The 14441-nt window shown below is 52.1% G+C and overlaps 1 protein-coding gene across 1 annotated transcript; it reads left to right on the top strand.

The window, feature by feature from the left end:
* The first annotated feature begins 7400 nt into the window (after positions 1 to 7400).
* On the top strand, positions 7401 to 14441 carry CPLANE2 (ciliogenesis and planar polarity effector complex subunit 2). Its single transcript, XM_056123517.1, has 6 exons — positions 7401 to 7520; positions 7905 to 8035; positions 11884 to 12036; positions 12838 to 12962; positions 13214 to 13350; positions 13959 to 14441. The coding sequence occupies exons 2-6, from the start codon at positions 7924 to 7926 to the stop codon at positions 14206 to 14208; spliced, it is 777 nt and encodes a 258-aa protein (XP_055979492.1). The 5' UTR covers positions 7401 to 7520; positions 7905 to 7923; the 3' UTR covers positions 14209 to 14441.

The following is a 14441-nucleotide window of genomic DNA, read 5'->3' as shown; positions in this document are numbered from 1 at the left end:
TAGAGGCACACTCATCTGAACAGAAAGAACATTGGTTCAAAAACTGATTGTTCAGGCTGGAGCAATAGCACAGCGGGTAGGGCGTTTGCCTTGCACGTGGCCAACCCGGGTTCAATTCCCAGCATCCCATATGGTCTCCCCTGAGCACCACCAGGGGTAATTCCTAAATGCAGAGTCAGGAGTAACCCCTGTGCATCAATCACCAGGTGTGACCCAAAAAGCCAAAAAAAAAAAAAACAACTCATTTGAATGGGGCAGTTTCTCCCTGGACGTGATGGCTAAAATTGCCATGACATTGCAGTTGAGGTGGATTTTTCATCTACGGAATGGCTGTGATTCCCCAAGCCAACCACCTGGGGGCACCCGTCGAAAGGCTTTGAGACCTGGGCATTCTCAGCGGCTTCCAGGAGGAAGCCGGAGGGCTGGAGGGGGGATAATTCCCATTTCTATCCCCCTGTGTTGCTTAAGCCCCTTTCTCAGACTTCTCCCATGCTACTAAACTAAGCACCATCCCCAGGCTGGCCACCTGCCTCCTCTACCCCAGCCCCCAGCTGTGGGAAAGCCAGTGTTTTCTCCATGGGTCTGGGCTTCGGGCCCAGGCCCTGTCAGCCTGCACAAAGCTGAGTAATGTTTTAAGTAAATGCCTAAGAGGCCTGGCAGAGTGTGCCAGCCCCCCACCAAGTGGAGCCTGTCTGCCTCCCCGTGCAGGAAAGAGGAGGTCTCGGGACTGGGCTTTCCCAGAAGCCTGAGGGGAGAACGAGAGCTGCTGCCAGGACCTTGGCTGTAGCCCACCATCAGCAAGACCAGGAGCCTGCCCTGGGGAATGTCTATCCTCCGCACATGGTGCTGAGCAGACACTGAATCCTGTGGCACTGGGACATAATGACTCGAAGAAAGAGGTCCGCCCCGAAGGAGCGGTTATGGGGGGATCACTTTAGGTGCAGCAAAGATGGCAAATCCTGGGTCAGAGAGACAGTACAGTGGACAAGACACTTGCTTTCCGTGTAGCCGGCTTGGGTTCGATCCCCAGCACCATATAGTGTCCCCTGAATGCTGCCAGGAGTGGTCGCTGAGCAAAGAGCTGGGAGTAAGCCCTGAGCCAGGTATGGCCCAAGTATAAGATGGCAAATCCTGACTTTCTGAGACTAAAAGGCTGTTCAGGTTTTGTTATGGGGTTTTGGCCTGACTGGACTGGGAAAAACCAAACGCTCACTCACAGAGTCTTAGAAGTAGGATTTATTTCACTCGGGGACCCAGATGGAGCTCATGCTGTTCTTTGTCCAGGCCCAGAACAAAGGGAAGAGCTCAGTTTTGAAGAATATCTGAGGGGATGGGGGTGGGGCATTTGCAGGTAGTGAGGAGGGGAGAGTACAGACAAATTCCTTAGCCTGTTACTTAGCACAGTCAGCATCGTCTCAAGGACACCCTATGTCCATTCAGTGGTCATAGGGCAGAGCGTTATCTCGCGGCCAGGCCACCCACCCCATTGTAGCAGTTTGTTTCTGACAGACTTTCATTTCTCTGGCTGCTAGGTTGTTCATGATGGAGGCAGGGGGATAGGGCCTCGTTCCCTCATCCTTGGGGGAACAGGGGTCTATTTTCCTCATCAGTATCACACTCAAAAAGGAGAAAGAGGAGCTGGAGCGATAGCGCAGAAGGTAAGGTGTTTGCCTTGTATGCAGCCCACCGGGGTCCAATCCCTGGCAGCCCATATGGTCCCTGGAGCACTGCCATCTCTGAGTGCAGAACCTGAAGTAACTCCTGAGCACTATCTGGTGTGGCCCAAAACCCTTCCCTAAAAAAGAAAAAAAAGGCTAAAGAGATCTAGTTGGTAGAACTAGAACCAATACACTAACCCCAGCACAGCCATCCAGAAAGAGAGAGAGAGAGAGAGAGAGAGAGAGAGAGAGAGAGAGAGAGAGAGAGAGAGAGGTTATCGAAAAAACCCCAAACCTAAGAAGCAGATCTCTGTGGCCTGACCTCATCCTACTAGGCTGAAACAGAGGGTAAAGGAGGAGAGAGCTTTCTGGGGGCACAGCAGATGGGTTCCAAGCCGGGGAGCTGGCAACCAGTCATGCAGGACACAGATAGGCCTGCGGGCCTCTGGTTGACCGCCATGCTCCAGGAAGGTTGCAAAGGCCTGGCACATTCAGTGTGGCCTGTGTGGGTTGATGACTGAAGTTGTCCTTCAGATACAGCAAGGAGAGAAGCTTCTGAGCCAAATCTACAGGGAGAGGAGAGAACCCCGGCAGAGGCCAGCTCTGATGGGCCAGGCACAGGCAGCCTGTCTCTCTGGAGCCTGAGTCGACTGCCCGGGCCAAGGAAAAAGACGCCCAGAGAGCTGGTGCCCCTCCCCTGTTTGTTTTCTCACCCACACCCACAGTTCTTTGTCTGAGGGGCTACTCCAGGCTCAGTGCTTGGGAATCAGCTCTCAGGGATGCTCAAGAGACTGCGCTCTGCTGGGAATTGAACTCAGAGCTTCTGTATGCAAAGCAGGCGGGCGCCAGCCCTTTGAATCATCTCTCCAGTCGTCTCCCGACTTTCTGAACAGGCGCCCCAGGGCCAGAAGAGAGAGAGGTAGAAAGAACCAGCCTTCAAGAGATTTGAGGGTTTAAGCTCAAGAGAAAGCAAAATTGCTGAGTTTAAATTTACCAGGAAATTATTGGATTAAATGTCTGCATGGCAGAGACAGATTAAATTGAGTCAGAGGAAACAAAGCGCTATTTCTCAAACCTGAGTCAGTGAAAGTGCAAATTTGTCCTCGCTTCAATTAGAAGGAAAGAGCTCAAATGAAGTGCTGGGAACCAAGGAGCTGGGGATGAGAGGGAAATGGCAAGAACCGAAAGAAGAAAGGAAAAGGGATGTTTCAGATCTTTGAGCTGGGGTTACAACTCAAAGCATGCAGGCACCACTGATTGGATCACCACCAGGCACCACACCACACCACACACCCCCCTCGAACTTCTGGGAGTGACCCCAGAATACGGTATGCCTTTACAAAGGCCCAGGCATCTGAATAGGTCTGGCCCTTACAGGACCTCGAGAAGCTCAATGTGACTGGAGTGGACAGAACAGAGATGGAGAAGGCATGGGAAGTGACTAGACGCAGGATCCAGAGGGGAGCTGGACTGAGACTGGGGCAATGCAGAGAGGGCAGAGGAGAAGGAGGAGGAAGGATTGGCCAGGGATAAAAACCCAAGTCTTTACACATGCAAGACAAGTACTTTATTGCTGAACTGCATTCCCGACTCTGGATTAAACAATACAAATGATCCTACTCTGTGCCAGACACTGTCCCTGCCTTTTGCAGCCTATATGACTGTGGGATGGGAGAGAAGGAACAGACAGATGTATAAACAACTCCTTAAGATTATTCTAGGGCCTGGAGTGATAGCACAGTGGGTAGGGCATTTGTCTTGCACGTGGCCAACCCAGGTTCGATTTCCAGCATCCCAAGTGGTCTCCTGAGCACTGCCAGAGGTAATTTCTGAGTTGCAGAACCATGAGCATCCCCTGTGCATAGCCAGGTGTGACCCAAAAAGAAAAAAATAAAAGATTAGTCTAGATGAAGATAATTCCTGAAGAAAATTGAAATGGGCAGCTGGAATGTAGTACAGGGGTTGTGGCATTTGTCTTGCATGCTGCCAACAACAGTTCAATCTTTAGCACCACATTAGCACCACATATGGCATCTCAGCATTGCCAGGAGTAATCCCTAAGCACGGAGCCAAGAGTAAGCTCCACCAGAACCACCAGGTACGGCCCAAACTCCCCATCACCACCACCTACTCCACCACCAAAAAACCTGAATTTCGGGGCTGGAGTGATAGCATAGCGGGTAGGGCATTTGCCTTGCACACAGCCGATCCGGGTTCGATACCCAGCATCCCATATGCCCCCCCCACCCCGAGCATCGCCAGGAGTAATTCCTGAGTGCAGATCCAGGAGTAACCCCTGAGCATCACCGGGTGTGACTCAAAAAGCAAAACAAAAAACAAACAAACAAAAAAAATCTGAATTTCCCAGGGTCCGGAGTGCTAGTATAATGGATTCAATCCCCAGCATCCTATATGGTCCCTAAGAACCATCAGGAGTAATTTCTGAGTATAGAGCCAGGAGTAACCCCTGACATTGCCAGGTGTGATAAAAAAAAAAAGACAAAATAAAATAACAAATTTTCTGGTGGGACCAGAGAGTAGGCTCAAAGGGCTAGTAGCTAGTACACAGACTTCACATACAGGGGCTCAGGGTTTGATCTCCAGCACCGTAGGGGGCCACTTCTAGGAAACATGCATGCAGGGAGAAGACCTTAAGCATCCCCAGGTGTGGCCCCCAAACCAAAATGAATCCCCTGGATGTAATTGGCAGTTCCAGTCTCTATTCTCTATTTAAATGGGACTGTAAGTCATTCCTCTGGCCTACTGCCCTGATCATCAGTGCCACATTAATGGGATTTTAATGGACCAGTTCTGTATCTCTTTCACTACTGTCTTCCCAAGTGTCGCTAGGCTCAGGGAGTGCTCATTAATATTTGAGAAGTCCCTGTCCTCGTCGGCTGCTGGATCCTTGTTGTTTCTTCCAGGCCTCGAATCAAGCTGTAGCCCACAATTGGTCAGTCCACACATTGCACTGTGTGTGACCCCAGGTTAGCTATATTCTAGGGAGCAGGGATTATGATGGGATGAATTCTCTTTCTCCTCATCCTAAAACAGATTCTCATGCAAGGAAGGCCTAAAACCCAGAACCTCAGAATGTCTCATATTTGGAAATAGGGTCTTTATGGGGGTGAGTACATTGAAATGAGGTCTTGAGGGTGGGCTCAGGCTAATCACAATGGTATTATTATGAGAAGATGGAGCTAGGGAGGAAGAAGATGGCTTCCTCTGAGCCAAGGAAAGAGACCTGGAGCAGAGTGTCCCCTTGTGGTCATCAAAAGAAAACAGTCATGGGGCTGGAATGCTAGTATAGGGGTTTGGGTGCTTGCTTGGCACACTGCCAACCCAGGTTTGATCCCTTGGCATCCCATATGGTCCCTGAGCACCACCAACAGTAATTCCTGAGTGCAGAGCTAGGAATAACCCCTGAGCAGCACCAGGAGTAATTCCTGAGTGCAGAGCTGGGAGTAACCCCTGAGCACCACCAGGTGTGGTCCAAAAAGAAAGAAGGAGGAGGAGGAAGCAGCAGTCAGGCCTGCTGTTCTAACCTGTTCTAACCTCTGGTGCCTGAGCTCCAGAACTGAAAAAAAAACATGGTTGTTGTTTAAGCCATGCCACCAGCTTAAGTCACAGAGACTGACCTAGGGAAATGACAGCAAAAAGACAAGGCCTGGAGCCAGAGAGATAGTACAGTCACTAAGGTACTTGCCTAGCACCTAGCAGCTGCCGAGTCCAGGCAAGAGGCAGAAACACAGATGGACCTGATGACCCGGGTTCAGTTCCCGGCACTGCATATGGTCCCCCAACACCCCCAGGAAGATCCCTGATCTCAGAGCCAGGAGTAAGCTCCGAGCTGGGTGTGGCCACCAAACAAAAGACAAGGCCACTGTCCTCAAGGAGCTCATGTCCTAGGTGAGGCAGACAAACCTGTCTGAAAATGATAGAATCAAAACAGGATGGGGCAGGAGAAACAGAACAGAGGTTAACTCCGGTAAGTGGCTAATCCCGGATCGATCTCTGACATCACATATGGCCTCCTGAGCCCCACCAGGGGTGATCCCTGAGCACAGAGCCGGGAGTAAGCCCTCCACAATGCCAGGTGTAGACCAACATAGCCCCCCAACCCCCCAAGCTTAGTAGAAGGCAGAAAGCCTCATTGCAGGTGACATTTATCCCAAGACCGGGTAAAGGGAAGTAGTCACTGTGTGAGATGCTGGGGGTGGTCCCAGTGATCGGCAGTGCACAGGCCCTCAGAGGGGCACAGGAAAGGGTCCCAGGAAGCAGAAGAACTTCAAGGAGAAGAGGGGGACTGTTAAAAGGCAGTCAGGGGCCAGCCAGTCACAGAAGGCCTTGAAGGCATGGCACTGGGGTTTTTCCTGAGCATTGAACACAATTGGAAGACTATAATCATGGGTGCGCAATTACAGGATTTAACGTTGCAGAAAACCCCACTCTGGTGCCTGGGTGGCGTCCCAGAGGACAAGCAGGGAAACCCAGCAGGAAGCAGCTGCCAAGTCCAGGCAAGAGGCGGAAACACAGATGGACTCTGTGCGCCTCTGCTCTCCCTTCCAAGGACTACCACTCCCCTCGGCCCACACAGCTGTGTGTGGCTGTCCACCTACTCCTGGAGGCTTGGCTGTCCCACCTCGATAAATCCTCTCACTGTCCCACCTTGATAAATCCTCTCAAGACCTCTCAATCAATCTGTTGCACCCCCCGCCCCCCGCCGCAGCAGCATCTGTCTTTTTTTTTCTTCTTCCTTCTTTCCTTCCTTTTTCTTTTTCTTTTTTTTTGGGGGGGGCGGGGGGCACAACCAGTTGTGCTCACTTACTCCTGGCTCTGTGTGTGCAGGGATCACTCCTGGTAGTGCTCAGGGGACCATCTGGAATGCTCAGGGGACCATCTGGATTGAACTTGGGTCGGGTTGTGTATAAGGCAAGCACCTTACCCTCTGCTGTACTATGGCTCTGGCCCATACAGTGGTTTTCTTTTTTTTTCCTTTTTTTTTTTCTCTTCAAGCAGTGGTTTTCTAAGTGGAGTCTGTGGACTCATTTAAGGCTTGAGTCACATTCTCTCAAGTTTTCTTTTGTTGAGTCCATAAAGTGATTAAGATTAGATGAAGGGAAAAATCAATCCAATAGGGCTGGTTTCCTTGTTATAGCCCGGAAAGACAGAACAGAGGTTAAGCATTTGACCTTGCACGCAGTCAACCCAATCTCCTCATGATTCCCAGCACTGCCGGGAGTTAGCCCTGGGCACTGTTATGGCCAAGACACTGTGTAAAGGACCCTGGGGGGCATAGTAGTTTATCTACATCATTGAAGAGAAATATGATGATTGCGTTGGAGCTACAGTATAGCGGGGAGGGCTCTTGCCTTGCATACAGTCGACCCGGGTTCGATCCCGGGCACACCATATGGTCCACTGCACCCTGCCAGAAGTGATCCCTGAGCACAGAGCCAGGAGTAAGCCCTGAGCATCGCCGGGTGTGGCCCCCAAAAAAAAGTAAAAGAAAAGAGATATGTGAGTCCAGGAAGGTTCCTGAAAAGCTGGGAAGTTGGTCACGTTTTGAGGGAAAAACGGGGAGTCACGGGCACTTTGCACTCCACAGGCGGAGGCGGTCTCCCGGGCGCACCGAGGCCGGAAGACACGCCCACCCCGTCCCGGTCCCCACCCAGCATCCCGGCGCCGCTCCCGGCGTCTCCAAGGCAACAGCGTCCGCACATGCGCCCGGCGCGGGGAAGCCGGACGCAGGCCGGGCGGAAGCGAGCGGGGCGGGCTGAGCGGCGGGAAGGCAAGGCGGGCTTTTAAAGGGACGGTCCCCGGCTCAGCGCTGGGGAGCACCCGGCAGTCGGGCTCGAAGAGGTAGAGGAGAAGCGGGGCTGTGTTACTACTCTTACCCAGACACACAGACAGGGTGACCCGGGAGGAAGGGCGGTGGCGATGCCTTCCGGGGCATTAGTAGAATGACTGCTCGGGTAGAATGAGAAGTATGCGGTTGGGGCTACTACGAAATTGAATCATCCGGATAAGGAGAGAGAGAGAGAGAGAGAACGAGATGGGGTGTTAACCCTACCGGGCTCCAAATAATGCTCATCGGTTTATAAGAAGGATAGGGTGTTTTGACTGACCCCCGCTCTCCCGCCAGGAGGGAGCTGGACTGCGTGGGTGAGTCTCCAGGGACGGTAAGAGGGATCTCAGGTCCAACTTGGGACAGTCACCCTCTGTTCATTCTGTCTTCTCCCTTAGCCCGTCAGGGTCCCCAGCCATGGCCAGGCCACCCGTTCCAGGCTCCGTAATTGTCCCAGACTGGCACGAGAGCGCCGAAGGCAAGGAATACTTGTCCTGCATCCTGCGAAAGAACCGGCGGCGGGTGTTTGGTGAGTGCAGCGACCCCCCACCCCCAAAACCCAAACCTGAATCCCGAGACTCCCAGGGGAGGACTGTCACCCCACGCATCCTGGGGCCAAATAGATGAGGGGGTGGAAGGAATGAAGGTCCACTTCACTCCACTCCTCTGCCTGGGGAGTCCTCTGGAAACTCTATCCTTGACGCCCCCACCCCCAAACGGCCTTAGTGCTTATTCCATCATCAGAGCCAGGGACATGGAAACACCCAAAACCACGCCAGGAGCCACTGTCAGCTGAGATGTCGCTGACTGTGCCTCTGTCCTTGACGTGCTCTCTGCTGAGTACTTCGCACAATTAACATTTTTAACCCAAATGCACACCTTGGACCTAACCCCATACTTTCAGCCTGATCACACACTCTTTTTGGTTTGTTTTGAAGCGACACCTGGCAGTGCTTAGGGGTTAATCCTGGCTCTGCACACAAGGATCACTCCTGGTGGGCTTCGAGCATTGTATGGGACGCCCGTGATTGAACCAGGTCGGCCATGTGCAAGGCAAGCGCCTTACCCATTTACTATTGTTCTGGCCCCTGATTGCAAACTTCCGACCTAAATGTATACCTTCAGCCTGACACACACCTTCCAGACTCATCTACCCCAGCTCTGGAAAGGAGAAGCAAGCCTCTTCCATATTCTTCTGTCTTCAAGATAAGACATTTCTGTATTTCCCAATAAAACCAACCACCTCAGCAGGGTCAGCGGGGGCCTGGGCAGGTACCTGGGCAGACAGATCTGGTCAGACTGAAAAAGTACAACTCTGGCAGGAGAAACAAATGCACAGGTTTAGGGCCAGAAAAGGGAAACTTTCAGGTACTAAGCATATAGATATACCACCATTTACACTGTTCTTGTATGTGTTATACATTTATATTCTTAAAGATTTGGGGACCAGGGAGCTATCTCAGAGGTCGGGGTGCCTGCCTTGCAGACATAGGAACCAAATTTGATAACAAGCTCCACTGGGTACACACCCGGAGGCCCCCAAGAGCCACACAGTATGGTCCCTATGGGCCCCAGCACTACTTAGGAGGGGTCCCTCTAAAAAATTATTTTGATACATGAGCTTTAGGGTTTGATTTGTAGTACTTGGGAATAATAATTTGTGTGGCGAGGAGCACACAGGAGTGTCAGGGATTACTCTTGACTCTGTATTCAAGGATCACTCCTAGTGGTGCTCGGGGAACAATGGGGTGTTGGGGATTGAGCCAGGATCGCTGCGGTCACATGCTAAGCAAGCGCTTCAATGTTTGCTTTTACTTTTTTTTTTCAATGGTTTTTGGGCCAGTATTCAGGAGTTATTCTGGTTCTCTGCTCAGGAGTCACTCCTGGTGGGGCTCAGGGGACCCTATGGGATTCCAGGAATGAAACCCAGATTGCCATGTGCAAGGCAAGTGCCCTACCCTCTGTAGTATCTCTCAGACTGGACTTCAATGTTTGTATTCTCTTCAGCCCCTTTTGAATTTTTCTGTAAATATTTTTTTCTATTAAGGAAAGAGGACTGGAGCACTAGCATAGCAGGTAGTGCGTTTGCCTCGCACGCGGCCAACCCAGGTTTGATTCCTCCGTCCCTCTCAGAGAGCCCGACAAGCTACCAAGAGTATTCTGCCCGCATGGCAGAGCCTGGCAAGCTCCCTGTGGCGTATTCGATATGCCAAAAACAGTAACTAAAGTCTCACGATGGAGACATTACTGGTACCTGCTTGAGCTACTCGTTGAACAACGGGATGGGAGGACAGTTCTATAGTGCCATTAAGGAAAGAATTATGAAAAGCCTTGCCTTTACATGTGGGAAAACTAAAACGTGTAAAATAGCAAAAACCTCACAGGGACCAGAAAGAGAGTCCAGAAGCTAAAGTGCTTGCCTCAGTCCTGAGCAGAGCCAGAAATAGCACCTGAACACTCTAGGGTGTGGCCACACACACACACACACACACACACACACACACACTCACACACACACAATCTCATATTGACTAGGTGACTAGGGAAGCCCTGGGTTCTGTTTCCAAGGATCAGACAACACTGGGTGTGTCCCCAGCAACAATTAAAAATAAGTTAAGAATTAAACAAAACTCACGTGTCAAAAAAGAAAAAAGGGCTGTAGTGATAGTACAGCGGTTAAGGGGTATGTCTTGCCTATGCTGACTCCACTTCAATCCCAGCACCTCATGGGCCCACAAACAGTGCCAGGAGTGATCCCCAAACCCAACCAGGTAAGGCTCAAAACCAAATAAGAACAAATAAAAAAAAAAACCAAGTAAATAATAATCAATTATTTAATGAACCAGAGAAATGACTCAGTAGAAAGCATACTTCACATGTGTGAGATACTGGGTCTTGCCACCACATTTAAAATAATAATGAGGGGCCAGAGTGATAGTATAGTCTGTAGGGCGTTTGCTTTGCACGCGGCCGACCCGGGTTCGATCCCTGGCATCCTATATGGTCTCCCAAGCACCACCACGAGTAATTCCTGAGTGCAGAGCCAGGAGTAACCCCTGAGCATTGCTGGATGTGACCTAAAAAGAAAAAATAAAATAAATAAAATAATAATGGGGGGGCCGGGAGATAATACACTGGGCAGGAGCTTATATTGCATGCAGCTGACCTGGGTTAATCCCCAACATGCTCCTGAGAACTAGCAGGAGTAAGTCCTGCGCACAGAGCCAGGAGTAACTCCTGAATCTCGCTGGGTGTGACCAAAAAACTAAAACATAGAGAAATAAATAATAAGAAGTCAAAGAGATAGTATAGCAGGCATGGCATTTGCCTTGCACACAGCTGACCTGGGTTCAATCCCCAGCACCTCATATCATCCCCCAAGCACTGCCAAGGGTGATTCATGAGCACAGAGCCAGAAAACTTCACAGGGACCAGAAAGATAGTACAGAAGCTAAAGTGTTTGCCTCAGTCCTGAGCAAAGCCAGAAATAGCCCCTGAGCACTGTAGGGTGTGGTCTGAGACACCGGAATAAGCCCTGAGCATTGCTGAGTATAGTCCCAAAACCAAAATAATAATAATAATAATAATAATAATAATAATGAAGACCAGAGAGATAGTATGGGGTAAGTTACTTTCTTTGCATGCAGCCAACCCTAGTTTGATGCCCTGAGTAACCCCTGAGCATTGCTGGATGTGACCTAAAAAGAAAAAATAAATAAAATAATAATGCGGGAGATAGTACACTGGGCAGGAGCTTATATTGCATGCAGTTGACCTGTGTTAATCCCCAGCATACTCCTGAGAACTACCAGGAGTGATCCTTGAGCACAAAGCCAGGAATCGTCCCTGCACACAGCCCATGTGGCCCCAAGACCAAAATAACAATAACAGTAACAACTGCACTGCACTGCACTGCACTGTCCTCCCGTTGTTCATCGATTTTGCTCCAGCGGGCTCAGTAACGTCTCCATTGTGAGACTTGTTACTGTGTTTGGCATATCGAATACGTCACGGGGAGCTTGCCAGGCTTTGCCGTGCGTTAGCTTGCCAGGCTCTCCGAGGGGGGCGGAGGAATCAAACCTGGCTCGGCCGGCCAGCTAGCCGGCCGGCCGCATGCAAAGCAAACACCCTACCACTGTGCTATCGCTCCAGCCCAACAATAACAACAACAACACCAATTCACTATTGGAGCGAGCCTGCTTCAGATCACAGAGCAGTGCTTCATCAGGAGATCCTGCTTGTCCCAGGCCTTTGTACTGAGTATCAAGCACCATAGCTAGTTAGCTCTGAATAGCCCTTAGCGGTGAAGCGGCCCACTCAGGTCTAAGGGTCAAGTATAGGCATCCGCCAAACTACCTGATTACCTCCTTGTCTCAGGGCTGCTCGAGAGGCCAGTGCTGCCTCCGTCCGTGGCTGTTGACATGGCCAGCTACAAGATCTTTGTGTCCGGGAAGAGTGGCGTGGGCAAGACAGCACTGGTGGCCAAGCTGGCCGGCCTGGAGGTGCCCGTGGTGCATCATGAGACCACTGGTAAGAGGATCCCCATCTTTGTGGGTCTTCCCAGGGGTGGGAAAAAGATTCTGGCCCTGCAGATGGGCATTTTTAAGCAGCTCCACTGTTAACTTTGCACCTTAGACAGTCACTTCACCACTCTGTTTCCCCTTTAGCTCCTTTGTTCACCAGGAATAATAGTACCAAGCTGTTGGGTCGGTGTTAGGGACGGTGGTGGTAATGTACCTGAGCATGGGACAAAGTCCATGCTCAGAAAACACTGAATCTTCTGTTCTTTTTTTTCTTTTGCTTTTTGGGTCACACCGGACGATACACGGGTTACTCCTGGCTCTGCGCTCAGGAATTACTCCTGGCGGTGCTGGGGGACCATATGGGATGCTGGGACTCAAACCCGGGTTGGCCGTGTGCAAGGCAAACATCCTACCCGCTGTGCTATCGCTCTAGCCCATATTTTCTGTTCTTTGCCCGGGGCACAGGGCATGTGGCTTGGGTTTTGCTCCTGATGATGTGCAGGAACCTGTGATACAGGGGATAGAGCTCGGGTCACCAGCATGCAAAGTGTAGACCTTTGACTATCTCCCTGACCCTAATCTTCCTGGATGTAGGGAATATCGTGTCTTGGACCTCTAGTGCCCTCAGTACCACCAAGTGGAACTACTTTGCCAGGTCCAGGTCTGGGCTGAGTTTCCCTTGTAGACTGGGGGCATCCCAGTCAGTTATAGTGACTCATCCCATGAAGCATTCTCCCAGCACACCAGCCACTCGGCAGAGCATGCTGCTCTCCTCTCTGACCCCCTCTGTCCCCCTCTTCCTCCCCAGGCATCCAGACCACTGTGGTATTCTGGCCAGCCAAGCTGAAGGCCAGCGACCGTGTCCTCATGTTCCGCTTTGAATTCTGGGACTGTGGAGAGTCTGCACTCAAAAAGTTTGATCACATGCTGCCGGTGAGTGGGCCCGGGGCCTGGGCTGGTGTCTGAGCAACAGGGGCTGGAGTGGGTCCCCAAGGGACCGTGGCCATTGTATTGACGGTGGGGACTGCACCCCAGCCCAAGCTCTGCTCTGGGACTAGCCACACCCTCCCTAGTCCTCAGTTTCCAGGAAGGAGGAGGCGGTGCTGAGACTTCTCAGGCCCTGTGGCTGACACCCAGGTTCTCGCCCTGTTGGTTAGGGCCTCACAGCTGCCCTCCATCCCCAGGCTTGCAAGGAGAACGCCGACGCCTTCCTCTTCCTCTTTTCCTTCACCGACCGTGCCTCTTTCGAAGACCTGCCTGGACAGCTGGCCCGTGTGGCGGGCGAGGCCCCTGCTGTGGTTAGGATGGTCATTGGCTCTAAGTATCCTTAGGGTGATCTCAAAAACACAGAGGTCCCACTTGCAAGGCACTGAGCGGGGAGGTCGGAGACGCTGCCTCTGGCACACTAAGGGTTCCAGACGTCTTGTGGGAATGACCAAGGCTGCAAGCAGGGACCCCAGAGCCAGGGGCGGGGAGGCACTGTTGGGAGGTAGAAGGCTGGTTCTTTTCTATTTTTTTGTTGGTTTTTGGTTTTTGGGTCACACCCGGCGATGCACAGGGGTTACTCCTGGCTCTGCACTCAGGAGTTACTACTGGCAGTGCTCAGGGGACCATATGGGATGTTGGGAATCGAACCCGGGTCGGCTGCGTGCAAGGCAAATGCTCTACCTGCTGTGCTATTTCTCCAGCCCCGGTTCTTTTCTATTTTTGAGGGGAGTATTCTGGACTTAGTCTTGGCTCTGTGCTCGGGGATCACTCCTGGCAGGGCCCTGGGGACCATATGTGGTGCTAGGGATGGAACCTGGGTTGGCCAAGTGCAAGGCTGCAAGGCAACCGCCTTCGCAGCTGTGCTGTCTCTTGGGCCCAGAAGGCTGGCTGTGATGGGGTGCTGAGCAGCGGTGCTCCACAGGCTCCTTGACCCTCCCCCAGATTTGACCAGTACATGCACACAGACGTACCAGAGCGGGACCTCACCACCTTCCGCCAAGCCTGGGACCTGCCCCTCCTGCGGGTGAAGAGCGTGCCAGGGCGGCGGCTGGCCGACGGACACACCCTGGATGGGCGGGCTGGGCTGGCTGACGCTGCCCATGTGCTCAATGGCCTCGCAGAGCAGCTGTGGCATCAGGACCAGGTGGCAGCTGGCCTTCTCCCCAGTCCCCCGGAGAATACCCCTGGCTGAGGGGTGGTGCTCCCATGAACAGGCACCTGTGATCTCTACACCTGCCCCTCAACGAGACCCACCGCAGAGCGCAGGCGGCAGGACCAAAGGCTGAGGCAGGAGCAGTGACTTCACCCTGAGGCCTGGCCCAGGAGGGTGGCAGAATGGAAAGGCCCCACCCCCGAGGCACACTCCTGACAGGAGTCATGGGTGTGAGGTAGGGACTCTGGTTCTGCAGCAGAGAACCGAGAGCA

The sequence above is a fragment of the Sorex fumeus genome, unplaced genomic scaffold, assembly GCF_029834395.1.
Source record: "Sorex fumeus unplaced genomic scaffold, SorFum_2.1 ptg000047l, whole genome shotgun sequence".
Classification (NCBI taxonomy): domain Eukaryota; kingdom Metazoa; phylum Chordata; class Mammalia; order Eulipotyphla; family Soricidae; genus Sorex; species Sorex fumeus.
The sequence above is the reverse complement of the archived record's forward strand: the minus strand, read 5'-3'. Positions and strand labels throughout refer to the sequence as shown.

What these genes read in the sequence shown, in the direction of transcription:
- CPLANE2 (XM_056123517.1), top strand. Translation starts at nt 7,924, where the DNA reads ATGGCCAGGCCACCCGTTCCAGGCTCCGTAATTGTCCCAGACTGGCAC. An exon ending in GGTGCATCATGAGACCACTG is followed by an intron (nt 12,037 to 12,837) that starts GTAAGAGGATCC and finishes CTTCCTCCCCAG; the next exon opens with GCATCCAGACCACTGTGGTA. An exon ending in AGGATGGTCATTGGCTCTAA is followed by an intron (nt 13,351 to 13,958) that starts GTATCCTTAGGG and finishes ACCCTCCCCCAG; the next exon opens with ATTTGACCAGTACATGCACA.